Source organism: Somniosus microcephalus, chromosome 11, assembly GCF_052327205.1.
Source record: "Somniosus microcephalus isolate GS21.2 chromosome 11, FLI_Smic_1.0, whole genome shotgun sequence".
NCBI classification, from domain to species: domain Eukaryota; kingdom Metazoa; phylum Chordata; class Chondrichthyes; order Squaliformes; family Somniosidae; genus Somniosus; species Somniosus microcephalus.
The window spans coordinates 210,264,285-210,279,507 of record NC_140997.1 but is presented as its reverse complement, the minus strand read 5'-3'; the positions used below and the strand labels follow the sequence as shown (position 1 = coordinate 210,279,507).

The 15,223-nt window shown below is 40.8% G+C and overlaps 1 protein-coding gene across 2 annotated transcripts in view; it reads left to right on the top strand.

Moving 5' to 3' along the window:
• The window catches only part of iars1 (isoleucyl-tRNA synthetase 1), a 274,070-nt gene that overhangs the window by 125,589 nt on the left and 133,258 nt on the right, over positions 1–15,223 (top strand). For both annotated transcript variants that reach the window (XM_086001804.1, XM_086001803.1), the window contains exons 16-18: positions 6,257–6,451; positions 9,546–9,632; positions 11,207–11,290. In XM_086001804.1, the coding sequence (XP_085857930.1) occupies positions 6,257–6,451; positions 9,546–9,632; positions 11,207–11,290 (366 nt within the window). The remainder of the gene's footprint in view (positions 1–6,256; positions 6,452–9,545; positions 9,633–11,206; positions 11,291–15,223) is intronic.

The following is a 15,223-nucleotide window of genomic DNA, read 5'->3' as shown; positions in this document are numbered from 1 at the left end:
CAGCCCAAGCCTGAACGTCGTCCAGGTCTTGTTGCATGCGGGCATGGACTGCTTCATTTTCTGAGGAGTTGTAAATGGCGCTGAACACTGCAGTCATCAGGGAACATCCCCATTTCTGACCCTGAAACACAAATCTGTTGAGGTCAACTTTCCACCATCTACAAGGCACTCACTTAACATATCTATATCCCTTTGAAGATTCTTTGTGTCCTCTTCACAACTTGCTTTCCCACTTATCTTTGTATCATCAACAAATTTGGCTACATTACACTCGGTCCCTTCATCCAAGTCATTAATATAGATTGTAAACAGCTGAGGCCCCAGCACTGATCCCTGCGGCACCCTGCTAGTTACAGTTTGCCAACCTGAAAATGACCCATTTATCCTGACTCTCTGTTTCCTGTTAGTTAGCCAATCCTCTCTCCATGCTAATATATTACCCCCAACCCCATGAGCTCTTATCTTGTGCAGTAACCTTTTATGTGGCACCCTATCGAATGCCTTCTGAAAATCCAAATACACTACATCTACTGGTTCCCCATTATCCACCTTGTTCGTTACATCCTCAAAGAACTCTAGCAAATTTGTCAAACATGATTTCCCTTTCATAAAACCGTGCTGACTCTGCTTGACTGTATTATGATTTTCTAAATGCCCTGCTACAACTTCCTTAATAATGGACTCTAGCATTTTCCCAATGACAGATGTTAGGCTAACTGGTCTACAGTTTCCTGCTTTCTGTCGCCCTCCTTTCTTGAATAGGGGTGTTACATTTGCAGTTTTCCAATCCGCTGGGACCTTTCCAGAATCCAGGGAAATTTGGTAGATTACAACCAATGAATCCACTATCTCTGCAGCCACTTCTTTTAAGACCCTAGGATGCAGGCCATCAGGTCCAGGGGACTTGTCCACCTTTAGTCCCATAAGTTTGCCTTGTACTTTTTCTCTAGTGATAGTGATTGTTTTAAGTTCCCGCCTCCCTATAGCCCCTTGATTATCTATTATTATTGGGATGCTTTTAGTGTCTTCTACCGTGAAGACCGATACAAAATATTTGTTCAAAGTCTCTGCCATTTCCCTGTTTCCCATTATTATTTCCCTAGTCTCATCTTCTAAGGGACCAACGTTTACTTTAGTTACTCTCTTCCTTTTTATATACCTGTAGAAGCTCTTACTGTCTGTTTTTATATTTCTTGCTAGTTTACTCTCACAATCTAACTTCTCTGTTATTTTTTTAGTCGTCCTTTGCTATTTTCTAAAAATTTCCTAATCCTCTGGCCTACCACTAATTTTTGCAACTTTGTATGCCTTTATTTTCAATTTGATACCATCCTTAACTTCCTCAGTTAGCCGCGGATCGTTCATTCTTCTCTTAGAGTCTTTCTTTGCTGAGAGTTATGAAATATCTCTTTGCTGAGAGTTATGAAATATCTCCCTAAATGTCTGCCACTGCTTATCTATTGTCTTGCCCTTTAATCTATTTTCCCAGTCCACTTTAGCCAACTCTGTCTTCATACCTTTGTAATTGCCTTTATTTAAGTTCAAGACGTTAGTTTGAGAACCAAGTTTCTCACCCTCAAACTGAATTTGAAATTCTAACATGCTATGATCACTGTTCCCTAGAGGATCCTTTACTATAGATCATTAATTAATCCTATCTGATTACACATTACCAGATCTAAAATAACCTGCTCCCTGGTTGGTTCCACAACGTATTGTTCCAAGAAACCATCCTGAATACGCTCTATGAACTCTTCCTCAAGGCTACCTTTGCCAATTTGATTTGTCAAATCTATATGAAGATTAAAATCACCCATGATTATTGCAGTACCTTTCTTACAAGCCTCCATTATTACTTGATTTACACTCTGTCCTACAGTGTAGCTAATGTTAGGGGGCCTATAGACTACTCCCACCAGTGACTTCTTTCCCTTATTATTTCTTATCTCCACCCAAACGGATTCTGCATCTTGATCTTCTGAGCCAATATAATTTCTCACTATTGCACAGATCTCATCCTTTATTAACAGAGCTACCCCACCTCCTTTTCCTTTCTGCCTCTCCTTCCGAAATGTCAAATACCCCTGAATATTCAGTTCCCAACCTTGGTCACCTCGCAACCACGTCTCTGTAATGGCTATCAGATCATACCCATTTATTTCTATTTGTGCCGTCAACTCATCTATCTTGTTAAGAATGCTGCGTGCATTCAGATAAAGAGCTTTTAAATTTGTCTTTTTACCATTTTTTCCCTACTCTGACTCTACTTTTTGATGCACTCTTATGTTTATACACTCTGTCCCTTCTTGTCACACCCTGGTTATCATTACCCCTATCGCTACCCTGCACTATTGCCTTCTCCTTTCTCTTTGACTTTTAAAATTTCCGCTCACCTGAACCCTCCCCCCCACTATTTAGTTTAAAGCCCTATCTACAGCCTTCTGCCTCATCTCCACTTTCCTGCACTATCCCCATATCCCTTGATTCCCTTAATATTCAAAAATCTATCGATCCCTTGAATATACTCTACGACTGAGCCTCCACAGCATCTAATGATGTCAGGCTAACTGGTCTGTAGTTCCCCATTTTCTCTCTCCCTGCTTTCTTAAATAGTGGGGTTACATTTGCTACCTTCCAATCTGTGGGAACCATTCCAGAATCTATGGAATTTTGGAAAATGACAACCAATGCATCCACTATCTCTATAGCCACCTCTTTAAAAACCCTAGGATGTAGGCCATCAGGTCCAGGGGATTGTTCGACTTTCAGTCCTATTAATTTCTCTCGTATTTTTTTTTTACTAATACTAATTTCTTTCAGTTCCTCGTTCTCGCTAGAGCCTTGGTTTTCCATTATTTCTGGAAAAAATTTTTGCGTCTTCTTCTGTGAAGACAGACAGAAAGGGCTGGATTTTGTCAATGGGGAGCTTTTGGAGGCGGGACTCCCAGTTGTTGGGTTTTAGTCCCGCCTCCATCGACTTGTAGCCAACCCACGCTATTTTCCCTTGATTGACCTAAGCCCAGCGGGCTTAGCAGGCCAATTAAGGGAAAGCTAGTTACAGGTGACGTCAGCGAGTGCCGTTTCATCTGTCAAGAGCTTTTGACAGATGAAATGTCATCGTTTGACAGGTCTGTGAAGCTGTCAAACACTGACAATCTGTCTTCTAAGTTGTGTCTTTACTCAAGACTCAATTAGAAAGCCTTCCTAACCAGAAAGCAGAAGGCTGCAGCTTTTGACAGTTCAGCGGCCATTCTGCTTTCTGTGCCGTGAGGGACTCCCGAGACCTGAAGGGAGGAAGCCTGCAGGAAGAAGCAAAGGTAAGTAAAACTTATTAAAACACTTTACACACACCTCACACACTTACCTCTGCACACATGGACCCATTACTCACCTGCGCACCGGACATCTCGGCCCCTCCGACCCCCGCAGACCGACGGCCCGCCTCGCTGACCCTGTTGAGGTTCGGCGCCGTCGGGAAGCCCACACTTCAGGACTCAAAATAGGGATTAGCCAAAAAACTGCCTGTTAACTACATGTTAACAGGCAGTTAATTGGCATTAATCCCCTTCCCGCCTCGAGGAGGTGGGACCCGGCGCGGGTCGGCTACCCGCCTCCTGGCAAGATGGCATTTAGTTTTAAGCCCTGTCTACTGCCCTAGTTACTTGGTTTGCCAGGACACTGGTCCCAGCTCAGTTTAAGTGGAGCCACCCCAACGGAACAGCTCCCTCTTTCCCAGTACTGGTGCCAATGCCCCATGAACTGAAATCCCTTCCTCCCACACCACTCTTTGAGCCACGCATTTAAACCTGTAATCTGTTTGTCCCTATGCCAATTTGCGCGTGTCTCAGTAATAATCCAGAGATGATTACCTTTGAGGTTCTGCTTTTTAATTTGGATCCTCGGTCCTCAAACTCCCTCAGCAGAACCTCCTACGTGGACCATGACAACTGGATCCTCCCCCTCCCACTCCAAGTTCTTCAGCTGTGCGGAGATGTCTTTAACCCTGGCAGGCAACACAACCTTTGGAACTCTCGGTCATGGCTGCAGAGAACAGTATCTATCCCCCTGACTATACTGTCCCCGACCATAACTACATTCCCTTTCACTCCCCCCACTTGAATGGCCTCTGGTGCCCTGGTCAGCTTGCTCATCCATCCTGCAGGCTTTTCCCTCATCCACACAGACAGCAAGAACCTCATACCTGTTGGACAAGGGCAATGGCTGAGGTTCCTCCAGCACTGCACCTGGGGTTCCCTTACCTGCCTGAGTTGCAGTCACTCCCTCCTGTTCCTGACCACTAACCCGACCTGTACCACTACCTAAGCTAAGGGGTATGACTGCCTCCTGGATCAAAGTGTCCAGGTATCTCTCCCCATCTCTGATGCCCCGCAATGTCTGCACCTCAGACTCCAGCTCAAAAACTCTGAGCTGAAGTTCCTCAAGATGCAGGCACTTACTGCAAATGTGGTTGTCCGGGATCACAATGCTCCCCACAAACTCCCACATGCTGCGCGGCACACCACCTGCACTGCCATCCCTATATAACCTTGTTTTATATTTAATTAAATTTGTATTTAGGTAACTTAGTTTACAGTGCAGTTTCTAATTTACTTGATCTAGCTTAAGTTAAGGGTACTGAAATTAAATATCTATCTGTAACACAAAGCACTATAAGTAGTGTAGGCAAAAAGCAACAACTCCTCCCCCCTCTTCTCCAAATTCCCACTCTTTCCAAATTCCCAAATAAAACACTGTTCAAGTTCACTCCGTTTAATCCCACTCTCTGCAGGGAATTAACACTTGCCCACTAATCATTGATATCAACTACTGGCTATCACATGGGATATGCACAATATGTTCCTTTCTTCCTTAAGAGCAAAAATGCCACACTATTTGACGAACATTTACAGATGAACGCTAACAATTTTATCTGCAGGTCGAATGATACACAGAAGCAGTTAGATGTAGCAAATTACTGAGAGTATAAAGATAGTAACAGTCAAATCAGGGTTTAAAATGCCCTTTTAGAATGCATTTCGCACACAGTTTGAGTGACAGGACTTTCAGATGAAATAATCTTTCACTGATGTTCAGATGCAATGTTGTACATGGATGATGAGAATTTCCAGTTGATCCACAAGAGTTCAGATCTGCCATTGGAACTGAAGATACAATCCCTGATGACTTAATTGATTTGTTTTATGTTACAGACAGAAATTTATCTTTTGTGAGGTGTTAATGTTTAGGTATTATCATCATCTTGCGACCATTTCTCTTCAGTGGTTCAGTAATCAGAGAAAATACATTTTTCAATTCTGGAATTTGCATATGTTAATATTTCAATTGGTTTATTTTGATACCTGCCTAAATGAAGGTGCAGCCCTGTCTGGGCGGCTGAAGTGTAAATGCTGAACTGAAAAATTGAGCATTATATCAAGGTGGAGTGAAGTGTAACTATTTTATAACCATATACTGATAGAGGATTCCATGTTCAATATCCAGTCTGGGTTAAATTAACCAACCTCAGCTGGAGCAACATTGGAGCATTGCAATAGATCTCAATGCTCCTGGGCTGGGGAGGGGGAAAACTATTGAAGAATCACAGTTTTAGCCCCTGTTGTGAACATTGAGTAAGGTTAGCATCAGGCTTTGCTGTGCTGCTACCCTTAATTAAATAGTCGACTGAAGGTTCACTGTCTGTCCATGCTTAAGGAATGGCTACTTTGGCAAAGGTAATAAAGGGCTGTTGGCACTTGTAGAACCATACCTTACCATCTCTCAGTATCTTCAGAAACAGGGAAAAATTATTTACATAAGATATACAGCACAGAAACAGGCCATTCGGCTCATCCAGTCTATGCCGGCGTTTATGCTCCACACGAGCCTCCTCCTGTCTTTCCTCATCTAAATCTGTCAGCATAACCCTCTATTCCCTTCTGTCTCTGTATTTAAAAAAAGACTTGCATTTATCTAAATGTACACTCTCGGGAGCCGCAAGCCTACATTTCGTTGTACTGCACTTGTGCACTAACAATGACAATAAAAGTTGATTTGATTTTTTTTTATATAGTGTCTTTTATGACCTCAGGACCTTCCAAAGCGCTTTACAGCCAATGAAGTACACTGTTGTAATTTAGGAAATATATGATTTTATGGTCATAAATGCATTTCTTGCAAAGTACAATATATTGCTGATTGTTACTTGCCTTTTCCATCTTTCTGATTGATGCATTGATCATTATATTTTCTTCTCCAGTGTGGATCACATCACTATCCCATCACGCTGTGGAAAAGGTGTACTGCGACGAGTTTCTGAGGTCTTTGATTGCTGGTTTGAAAGTGGAAGCATGCCATACGCTCAGGTTCACTATCCCTTTGAAAACCGAAGAGAGTTTGAGGACAGCTACCCAGCAGACTTCATTGCTGAGGGAATTGACCAAACGAGAGGATGGTAAAGAAGCAATTTCTACTGTAGCAATTTACTTATCTTATCTCGTGATTAGTTCCATGAACATGTTATGATGCTCATAGTATTTGACAGGAGAACATAGGTATAACAAAGGTTTGAGACTGATGATCCACTGAAGTTGTTATCTCGAATTTAAAACTAAATGCCTTGATGAATTGCGTTTGTCCACAAGTGGGAATAGAACATTTTTGACTCCTTGTGACCAGTTTTTGCACACCACATTTCCAGGTCATGTAAAGCTTGGTTAAGTTCCCCCTATACTACCCCAACAGTATGTTTTCATTGCAGACTTTTATTGTACATATATGATATTTCCATTTATGATATTTCCATTTTTCTCATCAGCTACCTTGCTGGTCTCTAACTGAGAGTTCACAAATAATGTGAAACTTTGGTTTGCTTGTGTGTTGTGAATTTAATCCCGCTAGAAAATAAATTGAGACTGCGACTACCCAAGCTCATTCAGTGTGCAGAACATCAGATATAGTTCTGTAATATAATTGAAGGCTGAATTTGAACAAGAAATGCAATGAATGAGTCCCATATTTTGAGTTCAAATTGCCACAGTTCGGGGAAAAAAATCATTTTTTGTGATTGAGAAAATATGCGTTTTAAATTTTGTTTACAGCCTCTTATTGTCGGATTAGATTCAACAGCTGACTATATTGATTAGTGAAATTGTTTCTGCCTGTGAAGATACTGCAGTGTGTAAAGGAAAATACTGGTAGGAAAAATGTTTAATGCGGGATTGAATACATTTCCTCCATTTATTGAACTGCCATAACTATTCTAAAAAGTAAAAAAAATAAACCCCACTGTCCCCTTATAAAAGGTTCACACCATGTTTTTTGAGCAGAGAATCTTCCTCCATACGGTTGTGTAAACTGCGCTTAGTTAAATCTTTTCCTCCTCTCAGTAGCAGTGTTGTCTGTGCACACAGTTTAAAAAAAAAGTCATTTTTTAAGATGTCTGTATATATGTGAATAAATAATTAGTCAATCTCCTGTGGCATTGCACACAGGGAGTCGAGACCAAGTGTAGTCTTAAAGTGAAGCAGGTTTAGAAGGCAGAGATAATCGGACTGGGGCGCGCAGATGTAATTCAGTCCCTAAGTTAAAATCATACATTCTCCCCATATATTTCTGTTTAAATTTCTATGTGCACATTTATAATGGAAGCTGCCTATATAAACTTGTTTTACTGTAGTGACATCCTCACGCGAGTGGTGGTGCTGTGGCACTTCCACTGGCAGGAGAATTGGTGACTGAATTGGCTCAATCCTTTAGTCTTCAGACCCAGACCAATTCAAAATTTTGAGGAGAAAACTGTTGCTGCGCTTCCTGACCAATCCAGCTTCCTGTTCAGCTGTTTTTTTTCATACCTATTTTGGCTTCTGTTCAAAGACTAGCTGATGAATTGACAGCACAGAAACAGGCCATTCAGCCCAACTGGTCTCTGCCGGTATTTATGCTCCACACGAACCTCCTCCCACCTAACTTTATCTAACCCTATCTGAATATCCTATTCCTTTCTCCCTCATGAACCTATCCAGCTGACCCTTAAATGCATCAATGCTATTTGTCTCAACTGCTCCATGTGGTAGCAAGAATAACTACTCTGTGGATAAAGAAGTCTCTCCTGAATTCCTTCTTGGATTTATTAGTGACTATCTTATACTTGTGTCCTCTACTTTTGTACTCCTCCACAAGTGGAAACGTCTACCTTATCGAACTCCTTCATAATGCTAAAGACCTATTAGGTCACCCCTCAGTGTTCTATTTTTATAGAGAAAAGAACTGTAGCCTGTTTAATCTTTCCTAATAATTATAACCTCTCAGTTCTGGTATCATCCTTGTAAATCTTTTTTGTACCTTCTCCAAATTACCAAAGAAGTGTGGTAAAATTATTGGAGTAGTATTTGTAAAAATGTTTCTCCATTTCTTTTGTTTGTCCTTCAGCTTTTGACTTGATACTTCTACACCTTGGGCTCGAATTTCCAAGCCCCGTGGAGGCGGGTTGGAGGCGGGAGTGGGGGGAAAATTGCAGAATCGGAGGGCACGAACCCTACCCGCCTCCATGCCCGTTTCCCAGGAGGCGGGGACTCGACCTGTGCTGGGAGCTGCCTCCCCGAGGCGGGAAGGGGATTAGTGCCAATTAACTGCCTGTTAACAGGTAGTTAACAGGCAGTTTTTGGCCTAATCCCTATTTTTAGCCCTGAAGTGTGGGCTGCCCGACGGCTCCGAACCACGCCAAGTTAGAGAGGCGGACCGTCGGGCTGAAGGGCTTGGAGGGTTTGAGATGTCCAGTGTTTAGGTGAGTGATGGGTTCATGAGTGCAGAGGTAAGTGAGTTTGGTGTGTGTAAAGTGTTTAAATAAGTTTTACTTACCTTTACTTACTAATGCAGGCTTCCTTCCTTCAGGTCTCGGGAGTCCCTCATCTCACCGGCACAGAAAGCAGAATGGCCGCTGAACTGTCAAAGTTGCAGCCTTCTGCTTTCTGTTCTGGAGTGATTTCTTACTGAGTCTGTGGAGAAGGACTCAAGTTAGAAGTCAGATTGTCAGTGTTTGACAGCTTCACAGAGCTGTCAAACACTGATATTTCATCTGTCAAAAGCTCCCTGACGTCACCTGTAACCGGGTATTCCTTAATTGGCCCAAGGTCAATCAAGGGAAAATCGCGTGGGTTGGCCACAAATCGATGGAGGCAGGACTACAACCCAAAAAGTGGGAGTCCCACCTCCATCACGTCCCCATTGACAAAATCCAGCCCCTTATCTCTGCGCTGTTATTAAAGACAGTGGGGGCAAAACATTGGAAATTAGTTAGCTATGGAAGGGCTCAAGCAATGCATTGGGAAGAAAAAGCATCTCTGACAATTGTTTGGTTATCTGCTAAGTAATGGAAATGGTGAGAGAAGATGGTATTCCCATGAAAGAAAGAACAGATATAATTCATCTAGCATAATGTTGCATTATAGGATGTGAGTTAGAAAGACTTTGAAGTTCTTTGAACAAGAGACTATTAATTTAATAGAAAGAATGCTCAGGTTTTCTAAATGTATGAATTGTTTCCTTAGGTTTTATACCCTACTGGTACTGTCCACAGCTCTATTTGGCAAACCACCTTTCAGGAATGTAATAGTAAATGGTCTAGTACTGGCAAGGTAAGACAGTCTCTAATATTTCAATAACCATTAAAATTGTGTTTGAATTTTCAGCATTATCAAGACTCATACTATATGCCAGCAGCAGGATAGTCTTGTATAATTAGAAGATTCATTTCTCTGAAGTTTCAGGGTTCAAGTTAATGCTTTGGATTATATACACATTGATCACTCATCATCAAATAATCCAACTTTTAGCTTAAGCTCTAATGTAACCTGTATAAACTGTAATTCATTTTCTTCAGACGCTATTGTAGTCTGGGAACAGTACTACAGAAGTTGAGGATCATTACAAATGTACTCTTTTTTTTTTTCCTTCCTTCTCCCTGGTCAGCTATCTGCATGTTTGGAGGTACCCGTATGGGTGGGGTAGGGTGGGTAATGTTAGGTATAAGGCTGAAACAGCTTGGAGCTTGCCCAGTTCCAAACATAGTCCAAGTATTAACTGTTCAAACATTCTACAGGAACTTTGTACTATTTTTGCCAAGTTAAGGGAAGTATTGGTCTGTTCTGTGTCACAGTAAGAAAATTCAGAGTTGCAAAACGAACTCTAACCTGCATGCTTTTGTGTAGATCCCCAGGATAGTAGGTTAATTGCAATGGAACAGCGTTTGGTAATATTGTCAAATTTAGCAACTTCCAGGACACTTATCCAGAATGGCTGGAGGCATGGTCGGACCAAAATATGTGTTAATTGTACCATTGAGGCCAATGTTCATCTGAGAGGGAAAGAAAGAAAGACTTGCATTTATATAACGCCTTTCATGACCACCAGACGTCCCAAAGCGCTTTACAGCCAATGAAGTACTTTTTGAAGTGTAATGTAGGAAACACGGGAGCCAATTTGCGCACAGCAAACTCCCACAAACAGCAATGTGATAATGGAAGGATAGAGTCTGTGCAGGATTGAGTAAATACTGGGCATCATTTTGGACAAGTTCCTCTGCATTCTGCTGTATCTGGAAGTCAAAAGCAAGTGTCTTCAACGCCCACCTCAAATTCATTTCCTGTGATGGAGTGAACTGGGTCACATTCTCGGGACGCCCATGAACTTTCTGTTTTCTGAGGACATGGAGGCAAATGTGGTGCAGGGAATGGAAGTCTTTCTGCAGAGGCTTTCTTTTAATGTTAGGCATAGCTATAGAGTGGTATTTTTTTGTAATTCAAACTCTGGAGGTAAAGATAGATTTAAAGGTAACAAGAAATCTTAAGCAAGCTGGCATTTGTGGACCAACTCTTGAGATATGAGCTTTTGATTTTACTGGACTTGAAGTCAAGTCAATATAATATTTAAGTCCTAAGGGAGGAATTTTGCCAAAGAAAATTAATTTTACCAAAGATGAAAATAGGATTGGATGTTTGATGCTAACAGAGTAGGACGTGGTGAAGTTGAATTCAACATTGATATGATCTAATCAGAATTGGAATTAGGAAGATACAGCTGCCTTAATGAAAATCAATCTGGAAATAAATTATTTGTTTAGTTATAACATTTCTTTATTTTCAGTTCAAAAATGCATGCAATTTTTAATATGTAATCAATGAACCATATTTCTGTTCTCATCTTCATTTAGTGATGGTCAGAAAATGAGCAAACGTAAAAAGAACTACCCAGATCCAATGCATATTGTAAACCGGTACGGCGCGGATGCACTGAGGTAAGATGTACATCCTTTTATGGCAGCGTACTTGGTTTTTCAACATCTTTCCAGAAAATGTTGAACTATCAACTTCAGCAAATGAGAGAGGCACATTAGTCAGCAACTCCATTATTGTTGTATCATTCAACTACCAGGACATTGGTCTCTCTTCGTCCAGCAATTCCTATGTTCTTATGTACATTGATTCAAGTGATATGAGATGTCGAAGATAAATTGGGAGTGCAAAAAGAAAAACTGGAGTATTCATGAGTTGTTAAGTAACAGTACATCACGTAGGCTAATCAAAGATAATGAGAGAGAATCAAACTCATAGCTGTTTGTCTGTCCAGATAATCTGCTAATAACTTTATCACATTTATCACATTTATAACATTTTTATTGTTTCTCCTTGTCCATTAAAGTACGTCAAAATGGCACCCAAAGTTCAAAGATTCCTATACCTTTATAGTATAACATAAGCATACCTATGTTTTAACATTGTGTTTTATATGGAATTTTCCTACCTCTTTTTATAGATGTTTAAAATGTTTTCTTCCATTTGGTGTTTTCCCATGGCTGAGATTGATAATATGTAGAACTGTAGACGCTGTTCCACATTCCATCCCTCTATAGCACAGTCGCCTGGTATTCCAGCCTATTTTGCCGCTGTTCACATTATGGTAAAGAACGTCAGGTTATGAAGATGGGCAGAGAGCAAACCTACAAATTTTGTTTGCGATTTGTTGCAGTCAGTTAATGGACTCCTGGTTGCACCTCGTTTCAAATCAATACGATCAGTACATACCGACGACATCTGCAACGTGACTTCTTTGTGTAATATGACTAAATAGCCTGGTTAAATAAGCCACCTTATTTAAATGCTCCGAAAAATCTGACATGTTATGATGAAAAAGAATAAAATCTCCTGGTCTATTTGAAACCTGTCATCATCCTAATGTGACTTAAAAACATTTACAAACCTAATTTATAACTTTGGAGGTTTTATCAATTGTATGGTACTTTTTGCCACCTCTGATTTAAAAAAAATAGCTGATTGTATACATAATGTCTGTCAAAAGCTAAATTTCAGCATTTTTCATATTTAAAACATTAAACTTTCAAAAAATACTGCAAGTTGTGACTAATGCATTTTACATGGATGTATTCTGTCACACCATGTTAAAGTTTGAAGTAACCCAGAAGGTAAAGTCTGTTAAACATGATTAAGCTGAGAATTTGTGATTGAAATCCGAATATAACATGGCATCATGTGCCTAAAAGTAAAATATACTTCTGTGATTGAGTGGTGGTTTTTGTAAAATGGTGAATTCTGTTGTGTAGCCAACAATTTTAGCTTAAGGATTTGTTTTATTGTAATGAGTTACAATAACATTATTTAACTGGACTGTGTTTACCTTAATTGTTTAACAATTTATATTTAATATAACTTTTTAATGATCTAAAAGTCAATGGTCCAGAAATTCAGGTCTCCACGGGTGAGTACGCATGGGGTACTCACCCGTAAGCCCAATGGAAGTGCCGGTTTCGTGCATGCACTGCGCATGCGCGGGAAACCGGCACTTCCGTTCCTCTGAAAGAAGGGGTTAAGAGGTGGAATGCGTGCGCAGGAGAGGCAGCGCGTGCGCATCGAACTTGCGTTTTTTTTGCAGGTTTTCCCGGGAAGGTAAGTCTCCAGAAGTTAGACATGTAAAAAGCAGTCGCAAGGCCTGCTTTTTACAAGGTAAGTGGTGAATTAATTAAAATTAAAACATTTTTTCCACAGGTTTATTATTTTTAAATACTTTAAAGAAAGGTAAGTTTATTTTTTGCCCCGTTAGAAAATAAAATTTAAATTATTGTTTAAAATAGTTATTTCATGTAATTTATAGTTTATTTTAAAAATGTGATGTTTTTAAAAAATTTATTTGAAGATTTAGTGATGTTTTGGGGCTTATAGTATTTATAGGTTTGACAGGTCTTCCTGTCAAACTTATGAATGAAGCATTCCCTGCTACCATTGGCTCCCCATGGCCCACGTGATCCCAGGGGACGCATCGAGCTAACTGCGCCCCTGGGATACGCAAGCACTGCGCGCCGGCAGTTGGAGGAGGCCCAGGATCGCAATTCCAGGGGGCCCACAGCTCAATGGCCGGCGCGGTAGATAAGTGCAGGTTGGGGGCTTGCAATGCGGGAAGCCCCCGACCCAAATTTCTGGGCCAATATAATTATTACCAGACTATTTTGTAGTTTGGGCACACATTTGAAGATAGTTAATCTGTATTGAGTTTCTCACATGTATCTATTTTAACTTGTATGTAGCACTATTGCAGATTACTAATTGAATTTGATTTCAGAAGCGAAATATCCTGCATTTATATTTGAAATTTTTAAAATATTTGTAGTACTTTGCGACAGATATCCTTGCAGGGAGGTTTGCTAGCACTGTTCGGGGGGGTTTAAACTAAAATGGCAGGGGGTTGGGAACCTGAGCAGGGAGACAGAGGAAAGGAAAACAGGGATAAAAGCATAAGATAGGAAGGAGAAAAACAAAAGTGGCAGTCAGAGAAATCAACGGTTTAAATCAAACGTGGCCACAGTAAATAATAATTCTAATAGGTCTAAGAGCGTTAAAAAAACAAGCCTGAAGGCTTTGTGTCTTAATGCGAGGAGCATTTGTAATAAGGTGGATGAATTGGCTGCGCAAGTAGAGGTAAACGAATACGATTTGGTTGGGATTACAGAAACGTGGCTCAAGGATGGCCAAGACTGGGAACTCAACATCCAGGGGTATTCGATATTCAGGAAAGATAGGCAAAAAGGAAAGGGAGGTGGGGTAGCATTACTGGTTAAAGAAGGGATTAATACAATTGTAATGAAGGATATTAGCGCTGATGATGTGGAATCTGTATGGGTAGAATTGAGACATACTAAGGGGGAAAAAAACATTAGTGGGAGTGGTATATAGACCGCCAAACAGTAAGGAGGAGGTTGGGGATGGCATTAAAAGGGAAATTAAAGAAGCGTGCAATAAGGGCACAGCAGCCATCATGGGTGACTTTAATCTACATATTGATTGGGCCAACCAAATGAGTAACAATACTGTGGAGGAGGAATTCCTGGAGTGTTTACGGGATGGTTTCCTGGACCAATATGTCGAGGAACCAACCAGAGATCAGGCCATCTTAGACTGGGTATTATGCAACGAGAAAGGATTAATTAGCAATCTTGTTGTACGAGGCCCCTTGGGTCGGAGCGATCATAATATGACCGAATTCTTCATTAAGATGGAGAATGAAGTAGTTGACTCAGAGACAAGGGTCCTCAATTTAAATAAAGGAAACTACGATGGTCTGAGGAGCGAGCTGGGTAGGATTGAGTGGGGAATGGCGCTCAAAGGGTTGACGGTGGATAGGCAATGGCAAACATTCAAAGACCGAATGGATGAGCGACAGAATTTGTTCATCCCAGTTTGGCGTAAAAATAAAACAAAAAAGGTGACTCAACCGTGGCTAACAAGGGAAATTAGGGATAGCATAAGATCCAAGGAGAGGACATATAAATTGGCTAGAAAAAGCAATAATCCTGAGGATTGGGAGCAGTTCAGGAGTCAACAAAGGAGGACAAAGGGATTAATTAAGAAAGGGAAAATAGAATGAGAGTAAGCTATCAGGGAACATAAAAACTGACTGTAAAAGCTTTTATAGATCTGTGAAGAGAAAAAGATTAGTGAAGTCAAGCGTAGGTCCTTTACAGTCAGAATCAGGGGAATTTATAATGGGAAACAAGGAAATGGCAGACCAACTAAATGCATACTTTGGTTCTGTCTTCACAAAGGAGGACACAAATAACCTCCCAGAGATGCCGGGGAACATAGGGTCTGATGAAAGCGAGGAACTGAAAGAAATCAGTATTTGCAGGAAAATGGTGTTAGGAAAATTGATGGGACTGAAG